The 27,027-nt window shown below is 42.8% G+C and overlaps 3 protein-coding genes across 11 annotated transcripts in view; 2 read left to right on the forward strand and 1 right to left on the reverse strand.

Annotated features, from left to right (window-relative positions):
- enc2 (ectodermal-neural cortex 2) overlaps positions 1-15,150 on the forward strand; it is a 45,106-nt gene extending 29,956 nt beyond the window's left edge. For 3 of the 4 annotated variants that reach the window (XM_071203440.1, XM_071203441.1, XM_034085350.2), the window contains one exon: positions 11,592-12,348. The gene's annotated coding sequence lies outside the window, so the exon portion shown is untranslated. Of the gene's footprint in view, positions 1-11,591; positions 12,349-14,686 lie in introns of those variants that run through there. The other variant, XR_011643439.1, reaches the window with a different exon arrangement.
- On the reverse strand, positions 5,372-7,572 carry LOC139434027 (myosin-2 heavy chain-like). The gene is made up of 3 exons (XM_071203396.1): positions 7,518-7,572; positions 5,757-7,417; positions 5,372-5,377 (listed from the first exon to the last, which is right to left on the reverse strand). Exons 1-3 carry the CDS (start codon positions 7,570-7,572, stop codon positions 5,372-5,374), a joined length of 1,722 nt encoding a protein of 573 aa, XP_071059497.1.
- Positions 15,151-26,475: 11,325 nt separating the features above from the next.
- Positions 26,476-27,027, forward strand: part of LOC117447687 (F-actin-monooxygenase mical2b-like) — an 86,510-nt gene continuing 85,958 nt past the window's right edge. For all 6 annotated transcript variants that reach the window (XM_034084511.1, XM_071203442.1, XM_071203443.1 and 3 more), the window contains exon 1: positions 26,476-26,638. The gene's annotated coding sequence lies outside the window, so the exon portion shown is untranslated. The remainder of the gene's footprint in view (positions 26,639-27,027) is intronic.

A 27,027-nucleotide genomic window follows, 5' to 3' on the forward strand; every position in this document is an offset into this window, starting at 1 on the left:
CTGAGAAAGATTTTGATTTGTCAGACTTGAACAGAATTTCCTAATCAAAGTGAATTAAATACCGGCTAAAGGACACACGGAAAACATGTGTTGGGCTTTAAGGGCTACCAAAACCAGTGTGTCCTACACTCAGTACTGTTCCTGAATGCATCCTGTGTACTCACACAGTGCACTGATGCTGCTGCCCCTGTGGAGACATTCTTCTTTATGCAGAAATATGCAGCCACTTTCAGGCTATTCACATGATCCTTTTCACAAAGAAAAAGTATGATTTATAAAAAAATAAATTAAAAAAAGCAGCTAACTGATTGGATGATTCATTTTCTCCTGGATTTTGGCCCACCATTCAACTGAACATTGTTGGTCTCTATTTTGATGATGGTAAACTGGCAAACACACATTCTCTAGGTACTGAGTCTAATAAGCTGTAGATAGGTGATTACATCAATGTAGAATGCTAAGTTAGATCAAAGATATTGTTCTTTGTAACATTCAGAAAGAGTACACTGGAGGATACTGCGCCATTGGCTGTTCCAATCCTAAAAAAAGAATATCTTACATTGAAAAGGTTGTTTAAATATAATCCTGAATAAAAGGAACATCAACATTACAAGTTAAAGAATAAGTTCAGTTTACTGTAAAGCCACAATAGCAATATTATAAAGTTCCCAGAGATGAATGATGCATTATTCATGGAGTTTGAGCCTTCATCTCTTCTAAAAGATAACCTGGTGTCCTGTTTCCCCAGCAAACAGGACCGTGGTGAATCAAAGCACACTTTAACTGATGTATGTCATGTAGCATAATCCAATCCAATAAAAGCTTTTAGGCTGACTCAGTGTTTGTCATTCAATTTAAAAAGTAGTCTCTTACCTTCCTCTGACTCATACATACAGTCAGTGACAAGAACACTATGAAACAAACCGTTGGTCCTTGTTACTGCGACCACACATTGTGGTAAGGATACTTCTTTCTTAACACACCTTACCACAAGCCACAGTGACATTGAATCACCTTTTGAATGTGAGCATGAATGGTGGTCTGGCACTACTTGGCAGCCTTTTGATTGACTGGCGACCACTGGCCATTGGCAGGTGGGATCCACTCCAACCCAAGCCCCCAGGAAGTGTGCTGGACCGTGAGGCTAAATGTATCAAAGGCCAAACCGTGGTACTTCAACTTCCTTGTTAGTCCAGGACGACATTTGGCTCCAAACACTTGTTCCTATTGACTTGCGTTGGGAAAGAGATATCTGTATATCAGCAGATACTTGTTGCTATATGATCTACCCAGTATGAACACTTGAATCTGCCTTATTTAAATCATTAGGTCCTAAAAGCTTCCAATGCACAAACATCAGATGATGCTAGTTATTTTCCCTCTCCATTCATTGGACTGAGCCGAGACAGTCATGATGGAGCTGATGGGAGGCAAGGCTTGCTCTATGGGCCCAAGACCCAGAGGATTCAGGTATTTGTATTCTCAAGGTCGAGGCCATTTTGGTTTCATGCACCACTGATTAACTTTCAGAAAAACATTAACGGGGCCCGCCTCCAACACTTTATCTAGTTCTCTTTATACATCCATGCTCCAACCCCCCACGACCCTTGAGGATGGACTTTATGATGATAAATGGTGGCTTATGATTATAACGGCTGCACAGTTTGAAAAAATAATATTTGACTGACATTGCAATTGCAATATTAGAGATATTGAACATTTGCATAATCATTCTCATCATCAATGTACAGGGTTGGGAGGGTTACTTTGTAAATGTAATCAGTTACTGATTACTGATTACATGGCTCTGAAAGTAATCCGAATACAGTTACAGTTACGTGTCTTAAAACACGTAATCAGATTACTTTTAGATTACTTTTGGATTACTTTCTTTTTCCATCACAGATGGTATGTTTTGGTGAACAGGAGACACAAAAAGCAAAAGGAAACTGAACGTGTTTTTACTGTTTTAATGGCTTATCAAGAGCACAACTGAAACATCACATCTGAAACGATGTAGCAACATAATACACTTGTTGGGGATGCAGCTTGGGATGTGAGGAGTGAGGGACACGGCTTAGAACGGGCGTGTCGCCTTCTGTCCTGCCAGTGTTGGAAGGACATTAATTAAAATGTCGAACTCGGACTTCATTTTAAGGACATTTCGGCCAGGGGTGTAGAGCTATATTTGTTTAAGCACCGGATTGGCAAAACAGGAGAGTGTGCACCAGTCTGCCTGTATTCATGTCTGTGACTCTCACAGTATCTGCTGCCCACAGCTGTTTTATAGAAGGAACACCTCCTTCACTTCATGACATCTCTGCAGCGCCAGGAGGCAGCGGGAGGGTTAACTCAGCCTCTGAGAAGACGAGCTCGCCGTGCCTTCCACGCACCGCCTTCGCTGTGTTTACCTTCAGAATCATTAGAAAGGCTAAAGAGCGACCGCAGGCTGATGTGTTTTAACCATAACACACACACCTCTACACACACACGACTTAAACGCAGACTTTTGTTCCCCCATGTTTCGTTGTTATTGTTTCACTGAGCTGACCCGCCCCTTTTTTTTCAAACGCTCCCTTTTTTGGTCCATCTGCGGCGGTAAAAGTTTTTGTGCGCTGTGATGATTCCGCTGTACCTTTAGTAATGAATATTAAATGTTGAGAGGAAATCTTTCCACCAATAATTCCAATAAGTAATCCAAAATGTATTCACTTCAGGTTTACGAAAGTAACTGTAATCAGATTACTCGTTTTTCAAATGTAACGCGAGCTGAATACAGTTACTTGATTTTTGTCTTCTGATTACGTAACACCGTTACATGTATTCCGTTACAACCCAACCCTGTCAACGTATTAGAATGATCTGGACCAAACAAATGCTTTGGAGATGGTATTTTAAACACATATTCGCCTTTACAAAAGATTGTGCGTTTTGCGATTTGAAGTTTGCGCTAGTCCACATTTTTATTTTGACAACATTTATTTTAGTTGTGCAGCCCTAATGATAATCATCAGTTTCGCCTTTACAAAATTATAAACAAAATCAATTCTATGAGCCATGCTGTGAATCGCCAATACAACGATAACTCCATTAACACATATGAATAATTAGTGTGTTGAATACAGTTCAGGGTGTCCAAGAGTTAAATATATAATATACATATTTAGGTTTATCTTTGGTAACTTTGCTACAACTAACTGCGTTTCACCTAAATAAGGACAGTGTTTCCCGCCCATTGCCGGGGACCCCCGTCGTGTTTCCCGACCATTGCTGCGCCCCGCCAACGGAGCCCCGCGCCCCCCCAGAAATGTAAGATGTTTTTTCAATAATACATATTTATAGCACCAAATTGCAACTAATCTATATCTACTGTCGCATTGAACATGTGCTCTTTTATTAAATAAACTAAGTAACTAGTGTTTTTGACCCTAAGAAACATTGATGCATTCATCAATAATATTAATCCACAGCTCCTCTCTCTGCTCCAGAGGATTAAAAAAAGTAATAATAACCCAACAACACCCCCCACCGCTCAGGCAGCACCCCCCCAAAGCAGTAAACCTAGGGGAAACACTGCGACGTATCCAAAGGCACAATAATATATTGCATAAAAGGCAGTATAAAAAGAACTATATGGAAAAAGTGCACATGCCTTGTAAGATAAAACCAATAAACACATAGAATGAGGGGAAGACATGTTGAGTACACCATGACCAGTCTGTGCTGAGGTCACACAGGGAAGTAGCTTCCTTCCTGAGGTCCTGTTCTCCGGTGGGACTGCAGCATAACAATATCACCTGTCCATATCCACCCAGTGATGCAGTCTCTTCTACAGCATCAGCCCCCCCCCCCCCCCCCCCCCCCCTTTCACCCGCTCCTCCTTTTCAAATATTCATGTCATGAGACTGGAGTCCCAGAGCAGCCTGCTCCACTCAGATCCATCTTGTCGGACTTCAATCCTATATTTCTGTCTTTTTCATGTATTGTATGTACACTACTTATTAAGTATGTAATGTCTTATTCTATCTTTCCCCTTCTGTTGCTTTGGCTGTGATGTAATGCTTGGGGGTGGATCATACTGGAATATGTTGCTCTCAGAGCAGCAGCAACAGCAACAGCAACCTCTCCCCTGGGTCTGCACTGAGCCTGGCTAATTGAGAATTGACTGCTCGGTATACTTTGTGTTTGCCTCACTTTGTTTTTAGGCTTATCATTTATTCATCATCAAAACAGGACACGAGGCAAAGACTTAACATCACCACTAAAGAATATTTTGCTTGTATGATTAATTTATCTTAACACCAAGAATGACAGCGATCCACACACATCTTCACACCATCTAAGGCAGGGGTGCCCAACCTTTTTTGAACCGAGAGCTACTTTTTAAAGTTGCCAGCCTGCCGAGATCTACCAGTCCACATAGAGAGGCGTAGCCATTACTGACAGCCTACTGCCAGGTACATACACACTTCTACTTGTATACAACTGACCTTTGTACGATTAATACTCCATGTTTACTCCATTGAACAGTGCTGCCACATATGACACAGGGAAAAAAGAATAGACTCTGAACCCTTTCTTTGCCATTATATAAAAATAGTGTTTCTACAAAAGTATAAATTGGGTTTACTAATAAGACAACTCAGATCTGAAGCTACTCAGGAATCTGCTGCCAAAGTGCAATAAAAGAGACAAAATTAATAGAATCAAACCCTTTTTTTGTTGCATTTTAGTAGATTATAAAAGGAAATGCCTTTAAAATAGGATGCAAGCAACACTAGTTTCTTAACCTGAATTGATAATAGACTATAATCAATTTAAGTTTGCATTCTTATACCATTTTGTACAATAATTATAATGAATAAGTTCAAACAAACTAAAACTTACAGCTGATTAATAACGGTATCTAACTTGAGTTTTTATTATATCAAAAACCTGAAATGCTTCTGTTGTTTTTACTGTCCCCCAAAAGCGCGTCGGCAGCCTCCAGGAAAGCTTCTTTCACAACTTCGCAAGTGTTTCGCAAGAACGTGACTGACACGATGAGATGCTCTGGAGCAGCCTTGCTCTTGTTGTTGGGCCTGGTGAAAATGGACTGCTGTGCATTTAGCCGTCCTCTCAGGCCCCTCCCCTTTTGGGAGCAGAGGGCAGAATTAGGAGGGAATTCCGTCTCGTAGCGTTTGTGCACTGTTTTGAAATGCCGCTCCTAAATTACCCTTCTTCGATAAAGCCACGCTCGCATTGCAGACGAGACAGATGGACTTTGAAATTGGAATAGATACAAAAATAATCTTCCTCCCACTCGGAGTGAAAATTATATATTTTGGGCTTTTTTGCTTCTGCCATAATTGCGGTGTGTGTGTGCGGACTGTCACTCCTGTTGACACAGACAACGTCAGCGAACTAGTGCCCACTGCCCAACAGCCAGGCCCAGACACATGGGGTCACGCCGGCCAATCACAAAGCTTTGATGCGTTCAAGTGCATTATTCTGGCACAGGAAGATTACGAGGATATTGCTCCTTCTCCAGCAGTAATACCCTCGTAGTCCAGCACTAGCCTTGTGAACTCGGTACTTCAGCTGCAGCCCTCTCGTTTGGACTTGTCCTCCATCTGCATCCCTCTCTTGTAGACCTGTCCTCCTGCAGTAACGCTCTTTTGTGGACTCGTAGTCAAGCAGTAGTCTTGTCGACTTGTCCTTCAGCTGCAACCGTCTCTCGTGGACCTATTATTCAGCAGTTCCCTTGTGGACTTTACCTCCAACAGTAGTCTTGTGGACTTGTCCTCCAACAGTAGTCTTGTGGACTCGTTCTCCAGCTGTAGTCTTGTGGACTCGTTCTCCAGCAGTATTCTTGTGGACTCGTTCTCCAGCTGTAGTCTTGTGGACTCGTTCTCCAGCAGTATTCTTGTGGACTCGTTCTCCAGCTGTAGTCTTGTGGACTCGTCCTCCAGCTTTAGTCTTGTAGGCTCGTCCTCCAACAGTATTCTTGTGGGCTCGTCCTCCAACAGTAGTCTTGTGGGCTCGTCCTCCAACAGTAGTCTTGTGGACTCGTCCTCCAGCTTTAGTCTTGTGGGCTCGTCCTCCAACAGTAGTCTTGTGGGCTCGTCCTCCAACAGTATTCTTGTGGGCTCGTCCTCCAACAGTAGTCTTGTGGGCTCGTCCTCCAACAGTAGTCTTGTGGGCTCGTCCTCCAACAGTAGTCTTGTGGGCTCGTCCTCCAACAGTAGTCTTGTGGGCTCGTCCTCCAACAGTAGTCTTGTGGGCTCGTCCTCCAACAGTAGTCTTGTGGGCTCGTCCTCCAACAGTAGTCTTGTGGGCTCGTCCTCCAACAGTATTCTTGTGGACTCGTTCTCCAGCTGTAGTCTTGTGGGCTCGTCCTCCAACAGTAGTCTTGTGGACTCGTCCTCCAGCAGTATTCTTGTGGACTCGTCCTCCAGCTGTAGTCTTGTGGGCTCGTCCTCCAACAGTATTCTTGTGGGCTCGTCCTCCAGCAGTAGTTTTGTGGGCTCGTCCTCCAACAGTAGTCTTGTGGACTCGTTCTCCAGCTGTAGTCTTGTGGACTCGTCCTCCAGCTTTAGTCTTGTGGGCTCGTCCTCCAACAGTAGTCTTGTGGGCTCGTCCTCCAACAGTAGTCTTGTGGGCTCGTCCTCCAACAGTAGTCTTGTGGGCTCGTCCTCCAACAGTATTCTTGTGGGCTCGTCCTCCAACAGTATTCTTGTGGGCTCGTCCTCCAGCAGTAGTTTTGTGGGCTCGTCCTCCAACAGTAGTCTTGTGGACTCGTTCTCCAGCTGTAGTCTTGTGGACTCGTCCTCCAGCTTTAGTCTTGTGGGCTCGTCCTCCAACAGTAGTCTTGTGGGCTCGTCCTCCAACAGTAGTCTTGTGGGCTCGTCCTCCAACAGTAGTCTTGTGGGCTCGTCCTCCAACAGTAGTCTTGTGGGCTCGTCCTCCAACAGTAGTCTTGTGGGCTCGTCCTCCAACAGTATTCTTGTGGACTCGTTCTCCAGCTGTAGTCTTGTGGGCTCGTCCTCCAACAGTATTCTTGTGGACTCGTTCTCCAGCTGTAGTCTTGTGGGCTCGTCCTCCAACAGTAGTCTTGTGGACTCGTCCTCCAACAGTAGTCTTGTGGACTCGTCCTCCAGCAGTATTCTTGTGGACTCGTCCTCCAGCAGTATTCTTGTGGGCTCGTCCTCCAGCAGTAGTTTTGTGGGCTCGTCCTCCAACAGTAGTCTTGTGGACTCGTTCTCCAGCTGTAGTCTTGTGGGCTCGTCCTCCAGCTTTAGTCTTGTGGGCTCGTCCTCCAACAGTAGTCTTGTGGGCTCGTCCTCCAACAGTAGTCTTGTGGGCTCGTCCTCCAACAGTAGTCTTGTTGTTTCGTGGACTCGTCCTCCAGCTGTAGTCTTGTGGACTCGTCCTCCAGCTGCAACCCTCTCTTGAGGACTCTTTCTTCAGCAGTTGTCTTCTCGACTCATCCTCCAGGACTGATGCTATCTTACAAACTCGTCCCCAAGCAGACATACTATCTTTATGACTCATTCTCCTGCAGTAAACTTGTGGTCTCGTCAGTCCAGTCATATTCTTGTGTTCTCGATCTCCAACAGTAACTTTATTTTGTGGACTAGTTCTAAAGCAGAACTGCTATCTTGTGGACTTGTCCTCCAGCAGTAACGCTCTCTAGTGGAGCCATTCTCCAGCTTTAATGCTCTTTAGTGGACTCATCCTCCTCCTGGAAACATAAAATACACTACTTTAAAGGTTTATAGTGCTCTATAAATAAAGCTGTATTGTACTTGGCCCATATAAATGCCCAATATTTAAAAAATGTTCTATGGTGTGTATTTGTATTATATGATACTATATATATATTATATATATGTGTACATATATTTATATATATGTGTACATATATATATATATATATATATATTAATGCTGTAAAAATTATCGCGTTAACGGCAGTAATTAATTTTTTTAATTAATTGCGTTAAAATATTTAACGCATTTAACGCATGTGCAGAATGGCCCGCCCCATACCACTAGTGGCAGCGCCAGGGTATGGCTGGGGTAGGCTACACCCATACCAAGAAATGGCTTAGCCCCACCATGAAAAATGATGTTAAAGTAAGCAAAATAAAGTCCGCCAACTCGCGGAGTAAATTGCACAGACAGCTGTTAGTAAGATTGAGTTCAGTAGCCACTCGTCTGGAAATACCGAAGACTAGAAACGGTTTTGAAAATGTTTGTCACGTAGTGATCGTCTTCTCAATAGAACATCTTTGATAATGTGTTGTTGCAGGAAGTCCCGACGGAGAATACTTTTGCTGTAGTACATCTCTATATACATCGATACAACATTACGTGTTGATAGAAATCATACATACTGTATGTTAAATGGATATATCCGCCTTCTTTCATTTATCTTTCCATTCCCACAACAATATACATAAAGAAATGGCATATTTTGGACATAATTCGAATGGTGATTAATCATGATTAATTAATGTTTAAACTGTGATTAATCTGATTAAAAATTGTAATCGTTTGACAGCCCTAATATATATCTAATGTGTACATATACATATGTACACATGTACACACTATATATATATATATATATATATATATATATATATGTATACATATATTTATATATATATATGTATACATATATTTATATATGTGTGTATATATATATATATATATATATATATACATATATAAATATATGTACACATATATATATTTAAATATATGTACACATATATATATTGTCCTTTGGCTAATTTGCACAATATGTTGGTGTGTGACTGTAACTGCTTTAGGATGAAGAAGCTCTTCTCCAGGCAGGAGCTGACGGTGTTAACCCAGGTTTAGGATCACTCGTGAATATGATCACTTTAAAATGTCCCTGCTGCTATCGTCCCCGCTGCACACACACATCCACACACACTCATCCGTAATCCTACTTCTCAGTTTCTGGCGCCACAGCTAATATGTTCCCCGCTCCTCCTCTAAAAGCTGCTTATTGAGTCAGGCGTCATCATATTTAGCAGATCAGAACCAGTTTGAATGCAGAGCTCTTTATGGTAATGGCTGACAGCAGATTAGTCAACGAGACCCAGCTGTATCTAAGCCATGTGAGATGAGGCAGGGGCTTTAAATATTCTTCAAGTATAATCACAACACCAGAAATGTAGAAGAAGTGCCTATCATGAGAATGCAGCTTAACTGTCCAAGTCTGTTAGCAATGTTTTTTAGACACGGCTGAAGTCATGAAATGTACCGCACTTTTGTCTGCGGATTGATATGACTGATATTGAAGCGTCTTCAGCAACGCTCTGCTATACAGGAATAACAGATGGTCCAAAACTGACCAATGAAAATGTAGTTCAACTAAGCCATGTAATAATAGCGGTTAACTCAAGCAGCACTGTGATGTTCACCGTGTGCTAATAGCTAACAATAACTAGCTGTCATCCTGCTGATTACAACACAGATTTAGGAAAGTGAATGTTGGCATTGCCTTGTTACAGAAGAACACCGTCTTTAAGGTGTTTATCTGACACTACATAGAGTGAAGTTGCTGCTTGTTTATTTATATACAGTATGTTTGTTGTTGTGCTCTTGTTTATCCCAGTCTGCTGCACACTCAAAATGCGTCCATGATGTGTGTTGGTGTGTGCACTCATGATGCGTGTGTTAGCCTTAGTAGGCATTATGCACTGTATGGGAGAGCTCGCTAAGAACATGTGAAGATGATATACTGAGAGAGATGATAGCCGAGAGGTAGCTGAGGAGGTTATAAGTCCAAATGAAATAATATGCCACATCTCATATGGTGTGTTCACAGGAGAAACGCAGATATAGATATGTATACATGACTTGGAGCATAATGTTGTTTTGTATTTTTAAGAAAGCCAAGCATATTTCAATCCTCGCTCCTCTCTTAACCACCGCCTTTATCTCTACATTTCAAACTGCTTGATTAAAAAATGATGATGATGAATCATTTCTGAACAATGATGAGCACTTCGAGCGTCGAGGAGGCGTGATGAGCACTTCGAGCGTCGAGGAGGCTCTCTGTAGGAGCTCTAACCGAGGACACACTGATGGCTCCTCCACGGCTCCTCCGCGGATGCATTTCCGGCAACAGAGATGTTTCAAAGAGGCGTGACGCACGGCCGGACTTATCTCAGCCAATGACAGCTCTGCATGCATCCCCTGGATATTATTTTAGTAACTGCTTGAACGGCAACGCGATGTTTACAGTGAGAACAGCTGTGAGGTCCGTGCAGAAAGCAGAGCAGTGTGTAAAATATATATCACTCAGTATAACAGGCCTACATTACTCTCTGTATTTGTATGCTGTAGTGTTGTACAGTTTGTACGGGTCATTTCACTTGGTTAGGAAGGTTCCTACACTAAATGGACTATTGGAACGCAACCTTGCTAGCGCGTGCACGAGAGAGGGGAGGGACTGCAGGCACAGCTGCAGTGCAGGGAGTGGAAGCAGAGCGCTGAACACACGCGGCTCTTATTAAAACAGCGCTTTCTCACCGGAGTACTTTCCCCCGTCATTCTTAAAGTACCGATACTAATGAAACGGAGGAATCGTACCGTTTTTAACGGCAGGGTATCGCGGTACCTTTCAAGTATCGGTACACCGTGCAACACTAGTGTGTAGGTGCGTGTTGTACAGTGTGTGTGTGGTACAGTGTGTAGGTGTCCTCTGCTTACTTTTAATACTTGTAAATAAAACTTTTGGCCCGTAATTTCAATTCCCCATTTCAGCGACCAGAGAGAGGGGGGGGGGGGGGTATATCCAGTCTCTGATTGTGTTACGTTATTATGAGAGTGCTCTCATACTTGTTTGATTCTGAAATTGCATATATTTATATAAATATATGTGTGTGTGTGTCCGCATCTGTAGCCTGTTATTGTCTCATTACACCGCACTGTGAATGAATCAAAGTAAATATGTAAGTCGTCATGAACACATCTGTCCATCAGACAGAGGGCTGCTGTGCCTCCTGTCATCATTAATGGACGTCTCTTTAAAATGACCGCTCAGAGGAGAGGAGTTCTCATTTCTCTAACCGCCTGCTGCTTCCCCTCCTCTCTCCTCGACTCCTCCGCTCGCATCTCCTGTGGGCGGGACTAAGTCTCGAGGATAGGAGTCGAGGAGGGGAGTTAGAGAAATGAGAAACCTTCATGGGCTCACCAGCTGGAACAAGGAAGACAAAATGTGTCTTTTACTAATCAGAATACCCTTATTCGTCCCACAGAGGGGAAATGTACATGGTTACAGCAAAAATGAAGATTGAGACCAAATCAAACACTATTAGATAAAAGGGCATGCACAACAATTTAAAATAAAAAATTTGAAAAATGTAATTATTTACATTCGAAGTGCATTTACATTTCTAATAATTTAAAGATTAAATTAAAAGTACGACTACCATACCTTATCACCTGTAAAAGATAAAAAGTAAAACGATTTTAGATATTTGACAGATGGCAAGTTGCCAATTGGATAGGTAACGTCTGGATCATGAGTCATTGCTGTGCTAATCCTTCTCTCCCGTCTCTTTCAGGCGTGGCTGTCGTCTGAGGAGGGGCTCGGACTGGAGGAGCATCTCAGAGACCCTGCAGTCACAGCCGGCCGAGGACCAACCCTTCAAAATTCAGGCTGCAGTTCATAGACTCTGGATAAGTCCTGAGTGCCGTGGTACACAAGCCAGCAGCACCAGGTCTTAACGCACAGAGAGAGGATGACTGCTGACGCGCTTCCTAAATAATGTGATACTCCTCAAACCTGATGGAGCACTCGGATACAAAAAGCTACGAGTGTTTCTTTGGTTGTGTGCGGGTTTCGTCTCGTGCCATGTTTTTTAATAGTCTTGAATGCATTACTAAACCATTCCAGTGTCAAGATGTAAACTGACAACTTCTCCAGACTGCAGCGGTGTCCCTTCAGAATACAACACGACAGGAAAGAAGCAGGGCAGGGTTTCCTGTGAACCTCAAGCCTTATTGGTTACTTCTTATTTCAGGTTTCACCATATTAGTACTCCCACAGCGGTGCCAACGGAGCCCCGCGCCCCCTGGAATTCAAGGTGTTTTTTTTAATAATACATATTTATAGCACCAAATTGCAACTAATCTATTTACTGTCACTTTTCACATTGAACATGTGCTCTTTTCTTAAATAAACTAAACACTTTCATTTGAAGTTTAGTGTTTTTGACCCTAAAATGATGCATTAATCAATAACAATAATCCACAGCTCCTCTCTCTGCTCCAGAGGATTTAAAAAAATAAAAGATCCCAACAACACCCACCCCCCGCTCAGACAGCACCCCCCCCCGCTCAGACAGCACCCACCCCCCGCTCAGACAACACCCACCCCCCGCTCAGACAGCACCCCCCCCCGCTCAGACAGCACCCCCCCCCCCCCCCCGCTCAGACAGCACCCCCCCCCCCCGCTCAGACAGCACCCCCCCAAAGCAGTAAACCTAGGGGAAACACTGATCTGAGTTTACATTCATCAGTGCATCAGTACATCAGTTACATAAGTGTATACCAGTGCTATGTCTTAATCCACATACTTATTGTACTTAAGCGCTAAAATATGGCTAACAGTACCTGGAAAGGTGCACTGAAAACGGTCAAAAGGTTGAGTATGAAGCGCTGTACGCTTCTCACACTCAACTCAGCCATCTTGGCTACGTAACATAATTGCGGCTGCTCTGGTGTATAAGCGGTACCACTAGACTGCTGGTGAAAAGAAGCCCCATATATTCTTTTGAGTTGATGAGCAATCTGTAATGATTTGCTAACACATCGCACTGCTAGCTAGCGAACAGCACTGATTGTCACTTTGGGTGAGGGCATAGCAACCGCCGTAATGCTAGTCGTATTTCAAATAATGCGTAAACGGGATTGCAGTGCATCGAGAAGAATGTCAGAATTGAGACACAACTCAGGCTTCTCAGCAATTCATTGAAAACATTACCTTTTTTAAGCGACTTTTTTTTTGCGATGAAGCACCCCTACAGTTATGTGTAGCAATTCACGTGTACACCACTGTCGTCAATACTACACACTGTTTTCCACCAATCAGCTCAGTGCCGTAAAGCCTTACGCACTTCTTCTGGAAGGTCACCAAAGAACATACAGACCGACAGACACCACTCTCCATTGTACAAGTCAGTGTAGCATCGCAATGGTTTTAAAGCTCTTTTTTTTAAGCTAAAATATAATGTTTCTGTAATTCTGATGTAAATGAACTACTTTCAGTGGAATGTGATTTGTGGTTTCAGGCTTGATTTGTCATGTCAGAAAATGTACAGTTCACACAACTGCATAGAACTGAACATTCACAGAACACTGATGTTAACCGTACCAGTTGAAACTCAACAGTAGAAAAATGCAAAAAATAACATACATATTCATTACTGGTGAAGTCAACAATTCTAATGGTGCGTTCACACCTGAAACAAAGCCAATATTTTCCTTGAGTGAAAAAAGGCGAGGCTTATCTCCAATGAGATGCCAACAACGTTTGGTCCGAGAAAAAGAACCACTCTTGCTGCTTCGTGCATGTTGTGAAAGTCCTAGATACGACGTGGAAACCCAACGGTCTGGTGTTTGAACATAGATTATACAGACAAACAAGACAACTGAACCAATGTTGTTTACTACAGTCATATGAACCCAAAATTAACATATTTCCTGTGATTTCTTTTTTGCAATAAATGTATCAAAAGGATGGCGAAATAATGACCTAATGATATTGAGAAGTAAAGCCTGAATCGATGCTTTTTCACGTCTGTCTGCCATACTTCCAGAAAAAAAGGTTTAAAATACTTGAAGGTTTCTTTTAGGGCTAGGCTAAGCTACCATTGTAACTGTTCCAACAGAACCCAAAACAATGCAATGTGACATAAATAAAGCAGCGTCTTTATTTGTCATGCCATAGAGAATATATATGGTTGCACGCATACATTTATAAAAATCGATTTTTGCAAGACAGAGTCAAGCCAATTATTGAAATGTCGCGCCTTTCCTTCCTCCTTGCTGCAGCATTAGCGAATGAGCTTCTATCCATGTCTTTGCATCGACTGCATGTAATCGCACCACGTGAACAACTCCCTTCACGTCCAGTGTGAACGCACCGTTAGTTGAAGACCTATCACACGTTAACATGGTACCACATAGTCTTAGTCAACTTAACGTGGCGTACAAAATAGGGCCAAACATGTCAAAGTGTCATGTCATGCTGCCGGGTGGAGCCCACACCTTTGAATCAGTTATTCTTACTCTTGCCTTCCCGAGTACCAACACGAGCTTTGCTGAGCAACATTATCCAATCATTGCCGTTAGGCTGTTACGTTGACCAATGATGTCGAGCCACAGGAAACACATTTGGGAGCATGATATGCTCTCCTCAGTACTTCCAGCCGCATGTTTAAGTGTTAGAGGAGGGAAATGTTAACACTAGAGTTGTTGATCATTGTCTTTGATGTATTTCCATGAGAAGCACAGAACAGCCTCGTACAGTGTGTCCTGCAGAAACCACCACTGCCAAAGAGTCCTCAGCTGAAACATGATGTATCTTCTCTGTAACACCTATGCACTTTTGATATGTATCAATGCATTCATTAGCAGTGGTGTTTTTGTCCCACAGGTGTGAAGTGCTTTCTACACAAGCTGGAGATAACACCAGCTGTCACAATAAGGAAAAAGGCACAAAATACCGAACGGATTATCTGCAGCTCACAGATGCATTGTGGGTGATACGTGGTATTGTCTCTGTGATACACTGTTTGCTAATGTCAGTCCTTTGCACTTGTCCAACTGTTTAAGAGAAGCTGACGTCAGGAGGCTGCACACTGGTAGTGTAGACTTTTCTGAATTCAATTTTTTCTCGACTTGTATCCGTTCCTGGAGTTTTATTTCAGCTACTGCGCAGAAGTGAAGAGATGTTTCAGAAATACTCATATGTTCTTTAGAATTTGAAGAAAGATGTGTTTTTGAAAGATTATTGCATTGATATGGAAAAACAAAACAAAAGTATTGAGTAAAAAAACGTTGGATACTCTGTTTTTATTTGTGGAAATAAACTTTGACTCACTTTTTAAACTTCTTGAATGGGGACTTGGACACAGTGTGTTTTTTTTAACACATCCAGCCATTTAAGAAAAACATGATCCTTCCTTACAGGTCTGTTTTTGTGTCCTCTTGTAAGTCCAATACTCATTCGGCTCTATTGTTGGTCTCCAGCTCCTCCGTCTCTTAAGCTGCTTCTCCTCTGTGCTCTCCAGCTAGTCTATCCTTCTGTTTGCAGCTGAGCAGGAAGTGTACAGCTTTTTCTTAGGAAACTACTGCTGCAGGAACAAACGATGCCATGTTTAGTCATATTAATCTGCAGAAAGAAGTCTGGTAGATTTGTTAGCTTAACTTTTCCCTATTCATGGCGGCATTCCGGATCTCATACTTTCCGGTTTTCTTTAATCTGCAGCTGCCCTCACAAAGAACCTACTGTGTCATGCAGTATGCATACAATTGAGACACGCTACATTGTTATGACTTTGCAACTTGAACCCTGTGGCTTTAATATCCCCTGCCCCAAAGTATTGTGGGTCATAATAGCCAGAAATCCTGCCGGCTTGCTAAGTGTAAAACATGACTGGATGCAGGAGGACATCCTGTTATATTTGGCTCACTGCCTTTTAATAAATACTGGGACATATCAACTGTTTCTCTGGCATACTGGCAGCAAAGGTTTTTCCCTCAACATTTTGGAAAAATTACTTAATAATGCAACAATGTATCAATCTTCAACAATATTACTTAATTTCCTAATATGCACCTTTGTTCAATAATTACTACATTTTCGAAGAATTAAATTACTTTTTTTTCCAAAAATTATTTACTTGTTTTTTGTTTTTTTTAACTCACTTTTAAAAAAAACTGGTAATAAACCTCACCTATTAAAAATGTTTTTATTAAATGATCACTTTTTTCTACATTTTTCAAAATTATATTTATAATGTCCCCCTAAAATCACGACATTTTCAAAGAATGCCCTTAACTTTTCAAAAATTACTTCCATTATAACCCTATTTTTTTTAAATAGTTGACTCTTGAAAACCTACTTAACATTTAAAACATATTTTTTCAGAAAAATCCAGACTTAGGTTTGGTTGTGAGCAGGGGCGGACTGGGACTACAAATCAGCCCGGGACTCTCGACCGGCTCACTTCGGTACCGCCGGCCCACCGCGGTACCGCCAGTAAATACCGCTAGTAAATTGTCGACGGACGGACGGGTAGACAATTTACTAGCGGTAGACATTAAGGGTAAATAATGTATAACTGGCCCGGAGCATTCGTCCAAAAAAAAAAATCGACTAATAATGAAGAAAATTAACACATTTCTTGCAATAGTAATGTATGCACTAACTACATTACTACTTGTACTACAACATTTTAATCATCAGTTCTTCCTCATTTTCCTCAATTGTTCATATTTGGTTTATTAAAATAATGATATTGTGGTCATTGTTAAAAAATGTCTGCTATTATTATTATTATTATTATTATTTGTATAATGCACTTTCTGCCTTCCTGTCATTAGGAGTTAGACATGTCATGGCTATGTAATTGATTTGATTAGAACCTTCATTACCCTAAACTGCTGGGACATTTCGCCAATACCTTTATATTGTCGACTCTACTCTTCACTTACTTGTCAGCATAGGTCGGCATTGATGTACAGAGCCGACAGAAGACCTTGTTTATATAGAGAACCGCAGTGACGCGTCCTAAAACCCGGATGTAAACTTCTTCCGGTTCCTTCGTCAAAAACGCAATGCAATTTCTCCATAGGATTTTGGAAAATAGCTCGAAATAAGGTCTGTGGTTGACACACATTTAAGAGAAGGATCACGTTTTGTTCAGCCGGATAATCTCCACATGTTTCCCCTACTTTTATAATTTTTGAATCATAAATCTAGTCGCCAAAAGCGAAATGCTAACGTTATACTATAAACGAACTACAAGCCAGTACAGCAGCAGGGTCGCACGACTTCAACGTCACGCCAACTTAAGATCGTTTCAACTGACTTGCACTGAAACTGCACTTTGAACACTTTAAATATATTAACATTTTAAACTGTATACCCCGGTTATCTAGGCCCTTTTTGTTTTGTTTTATGTATAGGCTAGATGTCACACTGTGGGAAACGATATTTCTGGATGTATAACACATGTAGAATTTGTTTACAATAAAGCTGACTTTGACTTCCGCGTGCTTGCATATTTTAACAAAGCTTTTCATTTTAGCCACACTGAATTTAACTAGAAGTCATGGCTGTGTCAATTACCAGTCTGATATCGTTTTACAAAGATGACAAGAAGATTGGAGATAGAGGAGAGAACCACTACAAGTCAGGACACGGGCAGCCTCGATGAAGGTGTACTTACCGGTGTTGTCAGGGCTAGCATGAGGGACAAGGATTATAGAGTGTCGGTGAGTAGTTATAGCAAGAGTCCCGTTAACCTAGAGTTAATTTATTCACATTAATTCCCATCAACAAATCCATTTTATGTGTCACATGAAATCTTTATTAGGCAAGGCAGTTTATTTATATAGCACCTTTCAACACATGGAAATTCAAAGTGCTTTACAAAAAATGAAAGACATTAAGAAATGGCATTTAAAACCAGTCATTAAAAAGAAAAGCTAATAAAATAAACATTAAAAGAAAAAATACATGGATAAAAGTTACAGTGCAGTTTAAGATGTGAATAGTTCAATTAAAAGCAGCGGCAAAAAGAAAAGTCTGGATTTAAAAGTAGTCAGAGTTGCAGCGGACCTGCAGGTTTCTGGGAGTTTGTTCCAGATGTTTGGAGCATAATAACTGAACGCTGCTTCTCCATGTTTAGTTCTGACTCTGGGGACAGAAAGCTGACCAGTCCCTGAAGACCTGAGAGATCTGGATGGTTCATAGTTTAGCAGGAGGTCAGAAATGTATTTTGGGCCTAAACCATTCAAAGCTTTATAAACCAGCAGCAGTATTTTGAAATCTATTCTTTGACACACAGGAAGCCAGTGTAAAGACTTCAGAACTGGAGTGATGCGATCCACTTTCTTAGTGTCAGTGAGGACTCGAGCAGCGGCGTTCTGAATCAGCTGCAGCTTTCTAATAGATTTTTTAGTGAGACCTGTAAAGACACCATTGCAGTAGTCGAGTCTACTGAAGATAAAAGCATGACAAGTTTTTCCAAATCCTGCTGTGACATTAGTCTTTTAATCCTAGATATGTTCTTTAGGTGATAGTAGGCTGATTTAGTAACTGTTTTAATGTGACTGTTGAAACTCAGGTCAGAGTCCATGACTACACCTAGATTTCTGGCTTTATCTGTTAGTTTGAACATTGCACACTGAAGCTCAGCGCTAACTTTTAAACGTTCTGCCTTGGCTCCAAAAACCTCCTCCAATTACCTCAGTTTTATCTTTGTTTAATTGGAGAAAGTTCTGACACATCCAGTCATTGATTTGTTCAATGCACTTACTCAGTGTTTGAAATGGAGCATAGTCTCCTGGTGAAATTGTTACGTAAATGTGTGTGTCATCTGCATAGCTATGGTAACTTATTTTGTTGTTCTTCATTATCTGAGCCAGTGGTAGCATGTAGACGTTAAAGAGAAGAGGCCCCAAGATTACAAATATTACACACCAGAAAACACAGAAATATCCATGAAATAAACATACAGTAGGCTATAATTGGGAAGGCATTACAAATGTAAATATATTTTAAATAATAAAACAATCCCACCACCACAGGTATCTACAGGAGAAGAGGGAATTCTCTCCACAAAATGTGAATGCCCACGTGGAGAATGGAAATGCAGTCATGCGGCTGCATTAGCCATCTTTGCCATCCACACTTTCAGCTGCACTGACACCTGTCAGTGAAAGAAGCCAAAGGCAGCTAAACGTACGCATTCAGTGGAGGAGCTATTTCCTCCAACCAATAACTCATTCAACCCGCTGACAAGAGAGCCCACCTCCGAAGATCGTGACTGGCTGAGGGACAGACTCGGGGGCAGGTTCTCAGGAATGTCTTGGCTTCTCTCCCCCGAGCCAGAAGAGGAACACTCCAGCTTGGAAACACTTACTGTTCCTGAAATTCTCAAATCTGTTGGGCATCAGGGACCTGAGGCAATTGTGGCAAGCATGGCATTGTCTGAGGAGCAACAGAGGGCAATTCAGGTGGCTACACTGGTCAGCGAACCAACCCAAACTGGCATTTGTTCAGGAAAGGAAAGTTGACTGGCAGCAACGTTGGAGCTGTCCTGAGGTCAAAGTGTGTGACTGCTTCCCTTATTGCCAGGGTGCTAGGGCAACAACAGGCCCTTGATGGTGTTTTGTCTGTACAGTGGGGGACTATGAATGAATGTGAGGGCGTCAGGGCATTCACCACTGCAACCCAGATGAGTCCATGAGTCAGGTTTGTGGCTCTCCCAATCAGGAGTGTTGGGGGCATCTCCAGATGGTCTGGTAGGTTCTTCCGCTGTGCTGGAGGTAAAGTGTTCCTACGGAGCCAGGGAAATGACAATTAGTGAAGCATTGCAAATCAAGGGCTTCTGTGTCAGTAAGGAGGGAGAAACATTCAGCCTGCGTGAGGAGCATCCTTACTGGCACCAAGTGCAATATGACCAAAAACCAAATTTATAAATAATATAGACCCAATTATATTTTTATTTTGTTCTCCACAATCCCTGCCTGTTATTATGGATAAACAGACTTTAGTGAAACTTTAAAAATGTCTCTGGATGGAAAAGACACTCATTTGTGATGTCATAGCTTTCCTCCACCACCAGAGGGCAGAGCAGGACAAACATCTGAGAGAAACAACAGCTTCCTTCCTTTCAGCTCCAAATCTCTGTGAATGGGCCAGAAAATGTTCAACTACTGATACATTGCTTATATACTGTATACAGTATGAAGTAAGCAGTGGATCTTGTAGAGTCTCTCCTTTGTATGGGTGAAATATAAGGCATATTATAATAGATTACTTCTGATTTTAGAAGACAGCTGTGTGGGAGCAATACAAAGTTCCTCCACTCTGCAGCTGGTGTGGTAAGAAGTGTTTGTGGGGGAGAATGGTGGGAGGGGGGCCTTTTCAGGTGCTAAGAAGCATTAGAAAGTGTCATGTTGCATGAATTATTGAACCACTGTGACCATCTTGATCCAGTGACGGACAAACCGAACACGTTTTTATTCATTTGTTAAATCCTATACTGGGATACTAACCCTAACCCAGTCATTAATACCAGCCAAAGTTGAAGTGTAAGTTCATTTTGGAAGTCTTTTTTAGCAGTGCCGGGAAGCGACTGTGTAAAGCTATCAACTTTTGCAACTGCCAAAGTCCTTTCAAAATAAAATGGGTTTTAAAAAAACTAAACTTAAAGTTGAACTTCAGTTTTAAAAATTATGTATTTATTTATTAAAGTTGTAGTAGGCTTAGAGGAGGAACTTTATTAACACATGAGAGGTTTCTCAATTCTTAAATGTCCCCTCCTCGACTCCTATCCTCGAGACGTAGTGCCGCCCACAGGAGATGCGAGCGGAGGACTGAGGAGGGGAACCGAGGAGAGAGGAGGGGAAGCAGCAGGCAGTTGGAGAAATGAGAACTCCTCTCCTCTGAGCGGTCATTTTAAAGAGACGTCCATTAATGATGACAGGAGGCACAGCAGCCCTCTGTCTGATGGACAGATGTGTTCATGATGACTTCTATATTTACTTTGATTCATTGACAGTGCGGTATAATGAGACAATAACAGGCCGCACACACACACACACACACACACACACACACACACACACACACACACACACACACACACACACACACACACACACACACACACACACACACACACTTTCAGAATCAAACAAGTATGAGAGCACTCTCATAATAACGTAACATAATCGGAGACTGGATATCCCCCCCCCCCCACTCTCTCTCTCTGGTCGCTGACATGGGGAATTGAAATTACGGGCCAAAAGTTGTATTTAGTATTAAAAGTAAGCAGAGGACACCAAACCAACAGAGACCCGTCTGTCCGCTGCATCTACGCACTGTACAACACACACACACACACACACACACACACACACACACACACACACACACACACACACACACACACACACACACACACACACACACACACACACACACACACACACACACACACACACACACACACACACACACACACACACACACACACACACACACACACACCTACTGTGGTGACCACCTATTTAACCACTGGGTCATAATTCAAACCTGGAACTACAGTTGCGGTTATTGTTCCCACACGGACATGTTATGGGTTACCTAGGTGTGCCCTCTTGGCTCTGTCTCTTGTCGACCCGGGCTGCGACCCGACAACATGTCCTTTGCAGCTTGTGATTAAAGTTCCCTTTTGTTCCTTCGATGTACCGCCTCTGACTCCATATCTCTCGGCACTACACTGGTGACCCTGACAAGTCTCGAGAAGTTTCCGGGACAGACCCGAACACGGCAAAAGGAACTCATGTTTCTTTCTCGAAATGCCGGGGATTTTTGGAATCGTCCGTGGCTGCCACCGTCACGCGGACTGAGGCTCGGTGCGCGCCCCGCAGAAGAGCTGGGGACGTTGCTCGCCATTCCCGCATCAGCCTTCCATCCAACAGCAGGTCGATGCACGACCTGCTGGGTCGACCAGCAACTCGATTGCTACCTCGTGGGCTTGTTTCTTCGGGGCGTGCGGCTGCACGTCCTGGCTGCGCTAGCTGACGACGACTAGCGGCTAACCACGAGGGGCTAATAACGGCTAGCAGCTACCGACGACAGCTAACAACGGCTAACAGCTAACGACAACTAGCAGTGGCAGCTAACGGCTAACAACGACAGCTAACAACGGCTAACAGCGGCAGCTAACGGCTAGCAACTAACGACGTGTTGACATCTGACTGTTAACAATTTTTTTCCGGTGCCGGAGAGGAGGTTCGACCAGCCGGTTGACCTCATGTGGACACTCATTTTTTTTCACCACCTCGACGGCGGTTCCAGACGCCACTCACGGTATCATCGACGCCTGGGTGGTGCACTCCTGGACCCCCTCTCGCCTCGACAGTTCCGGACGTCGCCCATGCTCCATCGGCCCATGGGTGGCGCGCTCCGGGACCTGTCTGGCCTCTCCTGCTTCCCGGTGATGCCTCAGCACCTGCTGAGGACTTCATGCCCGCCGCCGCGGCACGTCTGCCTGCGGCCGGGTTGTGCTCCTTCCTCCCGGGGGGACGGCTCCTCTCTTCCGGGGATACCTCGACGCCTGCCGAGGACTTCATGCCCGCCGCCGTTGTGCGTCTGCCTGCGGCCGGGTTGCCCTCTTTCCTGCTGGGTTCTCCGCAACACCTAGTGCGGCCCCCTTACGACGGCCCGCCCTCGGTGTGGGTGCCCTCGCCCTCGTTAGGGCCCCTGCCCTCTCCTGCGGCCCCACCCTCCTCGGCCCTTGTGGTGCTTCCTCCACGGACGTGGGGATATATTTTTTTGTTGCCATGTTTGAATTCTGGGGGGGCTTGTGTGGTGACCACCTATTTAACCACTGGGTCATAATTCAAACCTGGAACTACAGTTGCGGTTATTGTTCCCACACGGACATGTTATGGGTTACCTATAAATAGGTGTGCCCTCTTGGCTCTGTCTCTTGTCGACCCGGGCTGCGACCCGACAACATGTCCTTTGCAGCTTGTGATTAAAGTTCCCTTTTGTACCTTCGATGCACCGCCTCTGACTCCATATCTCTCGGCACTACACTACAGCCGTTGTGTATTTTATTATGTGAAGCACTTTATTATGTGAAGCACTAATGGTCTTAGAACAAATATCGACTCTTTGTTTGTAGATATCTACTAAACTAAAGCAAATAAAGAGAGTAGGCCTGTTATACTGAGTGATATATAGTATACACACTGCTCTGCTTTCTGCACGGACTTCACAGCTGTTCTCTCTGGAAATATCGCGACGCAATGAAAGCAGTTTCTAAAAAAAATATCCAGGGGATGCATGCAGAGCTGTCATTGGCTGAGATAAGTTCGGCCGTGCGTCACGCCTCCATCGTTCCCGGAAATGCATCCGCGGAGGAGCCGTGGAGGAACCATCAATGTCTCCTCGGTTAGAGCTCCTCCTGTTTGGCTCCTCGACGCTCGATCCTCGGTCCTCGATGTGCATGTAGAGAAATGAGATGTCCTTCAACATGGCGCGCTAAAATTCATTTCCGGGTCACTACCGTAGTACCGAGGGATCGAGGAGTCGAAGGAGGGGAAATTTGAGTATTGAGAAACCTCTATGGTCTTCTGAATCACACACTATACATGCACCACAATTGAGCTTAACGTGGGACTGTTTTGTAATAAATGTTATATTGAAGCTTTCACTTACAATGAGCATAAAATCCATTGTTATTATATTATCAGAACGGGTTGTATGATACATAGCCTACATTCTTATCAAGTTATGAATGATAATTTTTGATTAGCTATTAACTTAACTTGGCTAGGAAGTTTCCCTGCAGGATTAAATGCTATTGTGTGTCTTTTCAATCAACCACAACTACATTTATAGTGTTATTTATTTGAGTCAGTTTATAGATATAGGTAGAAATTGTCACATCATACAAATACTTGGGCACCATTTTCGATGACCACCTCAAATTTGATGTGAATACTGAGTGTATTGTGAAGCGGGGTCAACAGAGAATGCACCTTCTTCGCAAACTGAACTCTTTCTCTGTCAGGCCTTTCATTCTTTGTCGTTTTTACCAAGCATTCATTGAGAGCCTTATTTGTTTTTCTTTTATCTGCTGGTTCCATAGCCTCACGCTGAAAGACAGGAACAGCCTGAACAGCATTGGTAAAACCTGCTCCAAGATCATCGGCGTGAAACAGAGAGACTTAAATTCCTTCTGTAACCAACAGATTCTGCGGAAAGCAGAGAGCGTTCTGAACTCTCCAGGTCGTGTACTCTCACATGAATTTCGTCTGTTGCCATCAGGGCGAAGATATGCTCTACCTGCTCACAGGACTAATCGCTTTTCTAAATCCTTCATCCCTTCTGCACTCAAACTTTTAAATTCTTGAAAAGGCTTTTAACTTATTTATTTATTTATTATTGTGATGCTTTGAACTATTTATAGTGTATTATTATAGTTATCCACATCTGTGCTCCCGGGTGTATCTGTGTGTTTTCATCTTGTATGTTCCTGCCTGTGTTCATGACATAAGCTGCTGCTCATAACCAATTGCCCCTTGCGGGATTAATAAAGTTGTTGATTGATTGAGACCTCTTTAAAATCTCCTTCTGAAAAGCTGAACATGTTCTTATTTTATTTATTGTACTGTATGTGAAGAAATCCCATGTTTCATGCTTTAGCATTCCAATATGTTTCTTGTTATGTTCACCACCTTATAGCTGTAACCAGGGCCGCCTTAATGCACGGGCTGACCTGGGCTGAAGCCCAGGGGCCTACGGAGATCAGGGGCCTATCATGAGCCAATAAAAAAGTTAAAAGAATTTTTTTTCCGGATGTTTTTAAAAAACATTTAAATAAACAAAGTCTTGGCTTTCAGAATATGAAACTTTTATTTCCAAAATCACACGATAAATACATTTTTGAAGCTTGTAAAGGGAAGATGACAGCTCTCACTCGCCACTCACTCCTCCTCCCTCCGGCTGACATTATGAATGTAAGGCGTATAGTAATCATAGATAACACGGCAGGGTCCGTTACAGTTTGCTTTCATCTGGTTTCAAATAAACAAAGTCTTGGCTTTCAGAATATTAAAACTGTTTCGGCAAATTCAGATGATAAATACAACGTTGAAGCTTCGGCATAATTACAAGCGGAGAACGGAGTAACTTGACGTCACAGCAGGCATAACAACAGCCGGTGTTTCTCGTGAGTGTTTTCCCCGGGAAACAAACACAATACACACAAACGCAAAAATATACAAACACACACACTCGCGAGCTTCCCCCAGACCAGTAATCCAAACGAAAATATCTTCCCTCCGTAGTATTATGATCATTTGCTCCGCTAATCAATCAGATCGATGGATTCCAAACATGATGACTCCGAAACAGTCAGTGGGCACCACTTAACAGCCAATCAGAATGAGAATATGTTTCACATGTGACTTATTCAAATTGCGAGTGATTGAGTGACAGATGAAGGTTGTTTAGGAGAAAAAGTTTGAGAAGAAAAAGTTTGTGTGGCGCTCGGGAAAGGAAATTGTTGAGGGAAAAGGAGTTTCGAGACAAGCAGCTATTACAAAAAATGCCGAAGCTTACAGGTGATTTTAAACCTGTAGGCCAGGATGAGGAGGAAGGACAGGTGAGTTCTGTACCGAGCTGCAGCGGTGCCGGCCGCGGGGCCTCGGAGCCAAGTAGGCCGTCTGGTTCTGATAGCGATGGAGTAGCGGGAGAGGAAAAATAGACAGGAGGGACATTATCTGTTGGAGGAGATGGAGAGGACGACGAGGACTTGCTACATGGAGGGGAGCCAACGGCAACCGGACAAATACATGAGGGAGGCCCGATACGTCACTCATCTGGAGGAGAGGACCAGGCGCGCGTAGAGCAGAGTGGAGAAGTGCGATCACAGAGCCTGCCGAGGCTATAAATAACTTGCATTTGTTGTTTAAATAGGGGGCCCCAGGGCCAGATGGCAGGTTAAGGTGGGCCTGGCTGTAACATGTGTTCATGTTGATGTAAAGCACTATGAATTGCCTTTCTATCTAAACATGTGCTATATAAATAAACTAACCGTAAACGTCTTTATTAATACAATTAAATAAGTCTTGGCAGCCCTTATACAGCTTTAGACATGGATCATAGACTAAAATATACAATGCTAATTATTTATTATACCCTACCACAGTATTAGTCATGCACTTTTCAAAAAGAGCACTTTAAAAAGAATTACAACTTGTTTTTTTTCAATGTTTTGAAAAATGGCTTAAACTTTTTAGAAACAATGACTTTATTTTCCAAAAGATGACCTCAATTCACGTTCAAGAAACAACTTCACTTTCAAAAAATGACTGTAAATCTCAAAATTGACTTAATTTGTATAAAAGGTTAGGATGTGACTTTGTGATCAACCAAAATGTATCGGTTTAAAGCATAGGTTTAGTTTAAAGTGATATGCATCGGTTTGTCTCTTTAAATGCTCATTTTTTTCTTTAAAAACACTATTTTTCTTTAAAAACACTCTACTTTTTGTATGTTGTAGGCAATAAACCACTTAATGTAGTGAATGTAAAGAAATGTGAAGAAAACCCACGAAGAAGAACATTTATTAATGATTTTTGAAAACTAAACCGGAAGTGCTCTCTCGGTCCTTCGCGGGGACTTGACGCTAATCTTCACGGGGGGCAGACAGCTCACGGCGGCTATCATGTGAGGAGCAGGTCGCTGAGGAGAACCGGGCAGACGTTCAGCTTGTGAGGACATGTGAGGACATGTGAGGACACTCGCGACATATTGTGGATAGGTGTGCAGTTTCATGGAGTCTCCACAGTAAGTTACACTTTATCTCTCTGAGTTAAGACGACTGTGTGAGCGCTCTTAAGGAATGTGTAATGGTTGATATCTGACATTCAGCTCTCACTGCCTGGAACATGGTCTACTTTTCTGTGTGTGTTTGGAGCTGGAAATGAAGAGCTGTGGGGTTATTCCTGCCTGTAACTTTATATATGGTGGAGGTGCAACAGGTGACGTGTGCAGACAGGCCCCAAGCTAAGGGTCAGGTGACATTACAAAATCATTTTAGTTTGAAACGAAAATGACAAAATGAACAGAAATGCACCTGCTGCAAATGACTGACATCAATGTAATGAAAGTTGTTGATACAGTGGACTGCATCTCTAATACTAACCTGTCAGATACAAAAAAAATCGGTTGCAGTA

The sequence above is a fragment of the Pseudochaenichthys georgianus genome, chromosome 6 (assembly GCF_902827115.2).
Source record: "Pseudochaenichthys georgianus chromosome 6, fPseGeo1.2, whole genome shotgun sequence".
NCBI classification, from domain to species: domain Eukaryota; kingdom Metazoa; phylum Chordata; class Actinopteri; order Perciformes; family Channichthyidae; genus Pseudochaenichthys; species Pseudochaenichthys georgianus.

What these genes read in the sequence shown, in the direction of transcription:
- LOC139434027 (XM_071203396.1), bottom strand. Translation starts at nt 7,572, where the DNA reads ATGACTGGACTGACGAGACCACAAGTTTACTGCAGGAGAATGAGTCAT. An exon ending in GAGAATGAGTCATAAAGATA is followed by an intron (nt 7,418 to 7,517) that starts GTATGTCTGCTT and finishes AGAGGGTTGCAG; the next exon opens with CTGGAGGACGAGTCCACAAG.